This window comes from Ananas comosus, linkage group 7, assembly GCF_001540865.1.
Source record: "Ananas comosus cultivar F153 linkage group 7, ASM154086v1, whole genome shotgun sequence".
Taxonomy (NCBI): Eukaryota; Viridiplantae; Streptophyta; class Magnoliopsida; order Poales; family Bromeliaceae; genus Ananas; species Ananas comosus.
In genome coordinates, this window is record NC_033627.1 from 6,565,648 (window position 1) to 6,571,330 (window position 5,683).

The 5,683-nt window shown below is 32.7% G+C and overlaps 1 protein-coding gene across 3 annotated transcripts in view; it reads right to left on the reverse strand.

Annotated features, from left to right (window-relative positions):
* The window catches only part of LOC109713082 (ubiquitin-like protein-NEDD8-like protein RUB3), a 61,518-nt gene extending 58,620 nt beyond the window's left edge, over positions 1 to 2,898 (reverse strand). The window contains exons 1-2 of one of the 3 annotated variants that reach the window (XM_020237041.1): positions 2,675 to 2,898; positions 2,054 to 2,363 (exon numbers count right to left, since the gene is read on the reverse strand). In XM_020237041.1, coding sequence (XP_020092630.1) covers positions 2,054 to 2,349 — 296 coding nt within the window. In that variant the 5' untranslated portion in view covers positions 2,350 to 2,363; positions 2,675 to 2,898. Of the gene's footprint in view, positions 1 to 2,053; positions 2,371 to 2,455; positions 2,560 to 2,674 lie in introns of those variants that run through there. The other 2 variants (XM_020237040.1, XM_020237042.1) reach the window with 2 other exon arrangements.

A 5,683-nucleotide genomic window follows, 5' to 3' on the forward strand; every position in this document is an offset into this window, starting at 1 on the left:
ATATATATATCTTGTATTCGTCATCTCCACCATCTTCAGCTCTTTTGTCAAATTATTTTATCTATAATAAAATACATTTAAAATGTATTTTTACTTAATTATTTACTATTTATATTGTAAAAAGTTTATGAGTATTATATTAAATTTTAAAAGGTTGGTAATCTCGGTCATTCCTTTCGTAGAAAGTGTTCATATACTAAAATTTTCAAATAACCAAATAAGTAAAATAGAAATGAATTTTTTTTTTTTCATTTTGTTCTTACCAACCAAACACACACATATATGAAAAACTAATTTTCTTTTCGACCGAACCAAACAACAGAAACTTGAGAATTTCTATTCCATAAAAATCTTTTTTCTTCAGAAAATAATTTTTCACTATTTTTCGAGGAACCAAATAGGCCATAATCTGCAAAACAAAAAAAAAGTAGCCTATGATTGTAAAAACGCAGTAGTGGATTTTTTATGCAAATTGGCCATTAAATATAATCATATGAATTTCAATAAAAAATAAAAGTGATTTAATTACTTTAATAATCATTTGGACGTAAAGTTAAACATGCATTTATATCTGAGACCCAAGATAATCCTATATTTAAGATCTAATAGAGCTAAAACTTTTAACACGACTTAAGCATTTAGTGCAGTGGCTAGGCCCAAGAGATTAGGAGAGTTAAGCGTGCTAGGACGGGAGTAGTCCTACGATGGGTGATTTCCTGGGAAACTGAAGCATCACAGTTGGTATTAGAGCTGATTACCAGCCGGAAGTGTGAGATGAGTCTCGGCTGAGCCAGAACTATACAGTAGGGAGAGATGAATCTCGACTGAGCCTGAATTATATAGCGGGGAGAGCGAGACTCTCGTACTATTGACTGTTGTGAGTGGAGCACAGCTCACCACAAGATCTATACTTGTGAGTCTGAGCCTGACGAGATTGTCGGGGCTTAAGAGGGAGAGAATGACCCCAGGTAATCCCATATATAAGACATAATAGGGCTAAAACTTTTAACCCGGTTTAAGTATTTTGGGCCGTGACTAGACCCAAGAGTTGTTATAATATGATGACATAATAAGATTTTTAAGAAATTACTAAAAATTTAAATCTTATATATTAGAATAATTAAAGAGAGAATTATGGTAAATAGGAAATTGAAATATCATATCTTAATATAGATGTTCATCAGACAATTTTATTTTACGCGGTTTTTTGTTTTTAACGTGAAAATTCATGTATCTAATCAAATCGTATCTTAGCAAAAAAATAAAATATTAATTTCAAAGATTAGGATTGAATTTTCGAAAAATCCGAATGCTGTAAATACAATGTACCTAAAGAAAGATTTGATTAATTAAATGTAATTTTTCTCTAAATATAATTGTAGTCGTAATAGAAAATTTTTTGCCATTTTTTACATACATTATATAGATTGAATAGCTGTTGAAATTTTGCTTGTCTTATCAAGATCCTGCTTGATTTTGCGTCAAATTTTCACTTTTCTTAAATATTACTATGATAACATATAAATATGGAAATTACAAAAAATTTTCTAATAAATATTTATTTTTTTTCTTTTTCTTCCTAACTTTTAAAAATCTAGATTTTACCATCTCAACATTTCAAGTGGTTGCATTTAGCCCTCCTGATTCCATCGCTATTTCGTCCATTTCTTATAATTTATACAAAAATAACCCTCATAAATCACAGAAATATATTAAAATTTTATTTTTTTCTCTTATAGAAGAAATAAAAATAATTTGATTATTTTTCTCTCTTCATTAACGTCGTACCTCTCCTAAAAACATTTCTGAAATTTTAAAAAGGTAAAATATAGGTTTTGAAAGCCAGAGAGAAAAAATAAAATAACAGACATTTTTAAAAGAATTTTCTGTAATTTAGCTTATAAAAAATCACAAGTTTGAGGAACAAATTAAGTAAACTTCACTATCTAGAACATTATTGGAGCAAATTAACTGCGCGTATTATTCTAACCAGCAAAAACGTCAAGCATGAAAGCAAACATGTTAGGAGGGGCTAAGGAAGAAGAGGACGTACTGGCAGCCGCCGCCACCGCGAAAGCGGAGGATGAGGTGGATGAGGGACCTGTCCTCAACACCGCATTCTGCCAAAGTTTTCTCCTCTCTCATTTGCCGGCCACGGAAGATAAGCCTTACCTGGTCTATTGGGATGCCGTCTGCCTCCTCTATCGCGACTGCCACATCCAAGACTTTGACAGAGCCATCCACCTCAAAGGTCATAATTTTGCCGGTTAACGTCTTCACGAATATCTCCATATCCCCATCGACATAAAGTTCTGAGCCGGCGGCGACCTCCTCTTCTTCGCAGTCCATGTTAAATGGCTACCCTTTCAGCTAGTAATTAACTAGAATCAGTATATGTAATTAACATGTACAAACTAACTAAGAAACTTCATGATCAGTAAGGACTACAGCGCACCAATTAAAATATATTGGCCGATCTATGGAGAAAGAGAAGACAGATAACCTCTATACAACTAGGAGGATGGACTTAATCCACAGTAAGAAAAATAAGAAAGAAACAAAGCGAATGGAAGAAAGGAGAAATGATTATATAGCTCTAATCATATCAAGGCCTATTAATAAATGCAACTTCTTTAAGGATCCTATGTTGGAGAGAGTAAAGAATTAATTATACCTCGGAATTGAGAGAAATAAGGCTCCTTGCGGTGACTCCAGCTGAAAACTTTGGTGCTCTCTGTATGGTTGGTAATAATCCAGCAAAAGGAGATTACCCGATCCAGAGAAGGCTTGATACGTCGTGTGCGTGCTACTTTTGCAAATATTATTTTTCTTCTAGATAGTTCTAAGAGATGAAGACCGACGAATAGCGAGGGCCTTCCCCGTTAATTGATAGTTGTTTGAGAGGAAAAACCTAGGTAATACTAGTCAAAGAGGAATCGTACCGTGTGGTCCCACGCGTAACTGGTGTTTCCTTGCATTTTCTTCCTTTATTAAAAACTCTTCCCTACATGTTGATGCCACATGAGATCTATATATACTCTCTTAACAAGTCTATACCAATTTCATTGTGCCAATATCAGTTTGCATTAGTTTTAAAAGAAGACAATTAATGTACATGCTAATTTAATCAATACATGTTGCATGTGCAGAATACTTTATCCAATGTTAGCGGCGAGTCTTTGTTAAATTAAGTTTGTTACACCATTACATCCATAAGACTTTTTAATTAAGCCCTACACACCGACGCAAATTTTGATGTCTTAAACTCCAAATCTAAACACATTTCGTGTATTTTATGGCATTTAAAAGACTTGGGCAGACGACTCTTTCAATACGAACTGAAGAGCAGCCTAGCTAGCTTGTTGACTTAGTATTTTTATGGAACTTTTAATTAACTAATAATATTTGAAACCGATCTTCACAAAAATATTTTTAATTTTACCTCCCATTTCACACTTCAATTTTTTTTTTTTTTTTGTAATTTCTTCAATATTTCAAAGTTTGATTGCTAGATTAATTCTTGTTAAACAAATACAAAGATCAACCAAAATCAAGCAAGAATTGTCTTTTTAATGCAAGGACTAAAGTGAAGCAATTTTAGGAATTCGGTAGATAGAATGCTGAACTGTTACGACGGTGAGCCTCCAACAAATACGTTCTATATATTTGTTATGGTATATAGAGATCTCCACAAAAAGTAAAATAAAAAAGAAAAAAAGGGAAGAAGACAAATCAAATAATCTGGTACGTTGTTGCTGACGCAAAGCAAAACAACTTTATTGAAGAAAAGTTAACATCTACCCGAGGCATGTGTTCGTACATGGTGGTGACGACCACTAATTAATTAGCTAGCGCCCGGCTCCGGCTTCAGCTTAATTAATACCAGCTTATCTATTTATAACTAATTACATAAAATCCTATTCTGATTCGATTTTATTTTAATCACAATTTAAATAACCAAATAATTTAATGGATAAGATCAAATAATATAATCCTAATCTAATAAATCATTAGCATTATCTCTNTGAGAAATAGGTAGCACACCCGCTTCGTTTATTTTATTTAGAAATAAACTTAGCTAGAAATGTGAATCAAGTAGAATTCGAATTTGGGTGTCAGGTACCAACCACCAAGCCCTTTGCCACTTGCTCTAGGGACGGTCGGTCATGTGCAGAATACTTTATCCAATGTTAGCGGCGAGGATATATATATATAAGATCAAATAATTTAACAGATAAGATCAAATAATCTAATTCTAATCTAATAAATCATTAGCATTATCTCTAACACTCCCCCATAACGCTAATACTAGTGTAGTAACCCGCGCGATGCAGCGGGGAAAAAATATTTTAATAAAAATTTACAAATCAAATAAATAAAGATAAATGTAAAGAAGAAAAAATATATAAACATATTTGATTAGACTTAATAATATGAAAAACACATTAAAAAATATTTAAAATGGAATCACAACTCAACGAAAAATAATGAAAGAAACCGAAAAAAAAGAAATTAAGAATTATATGAGAAGAAAAATTGTTACATAGATATTATAAAAAAAAATGTTTGAAATCTTGCAAGTGAAAGATAACAAATATTAAAGAGCACACTGAAAAGATTTAAATTAACATTTAACAAATCAAATAAATAGATTCATTGATCCGTCCGATTCTTTTTTTGACGTAAATCAAATTTCTCTTAAAAATCAATAGTAAAGTGACCCGAGCATTGTAGCAGATAGATACTATTAAAGTTAAAAATTTAAAAATAATAAATTATCAGTAAAAAAAATAAAATATATTCATCTTCATTAAATTATCTTAAATATACGCATCGAGTCCAGAATAACCAAAAAAATATAAAACTCACATAATAAAAAATCATAAAAAACTCCAAATTATGCAAAATTTGAAATTTACATAGTACTCACATATTATTCCCTTTGCAAATTAGTTTTTATTTATGGAACATAGAATTTGGAGCAATCATCTATTAACTTAAAATCAATACCGGAGCAAACAAAAAAAGAATAAACTAAAATATTATAAAATAAAATTTAAAAAGTAATAAATAAAGGCCAAATAGAAATCAGGATTGGGATCGTCGGGGAAGGAGTGGGAGCGATCGAAGGAGGGGCTTCAAATGTCACGCCCCGGGACCGGCGAAGGCCCTCCCGGTAGCGTGCCCAGACCCGCCATATGTCTACACATATAAGGCGTCTACAACAAAAGCGGAAGTAAAGCAGGAGATAGAACAAATAAAAGAAGTGAAATAACTAGCAACTAATGATATCAGAGCAAGTAAAGTTCTATCATCTACACCAAAGTAAAGAAATAAAGCTAGTCAAACAAAGATAACCATAAGTAGTACAATAACCGTCTCTAGTACAAAAATTGTGGTCTCTATACATATACGGTTACAACTCTCAACCTCTCACAAAAAGAAAACACGAGAGGTAGACCACCTATCGAACGATCCCTCGGTAAGCGCGCTAGCCCGAGGCGATACCCTTTCCGCGATCCCTGGTCGCAGTCATTATTGCTTATTATTATTGTACTTACCCTTTTCTTTTGGGGCCTAGTGGTGCATAGAGCTGAGGTCAGTAATTGCCCTGGGAACTATAAATTATAGTTCTACGCCCTCTTTTTCTCGATGTTTTCAGAGCCTTCCACGCAGGGAGAGA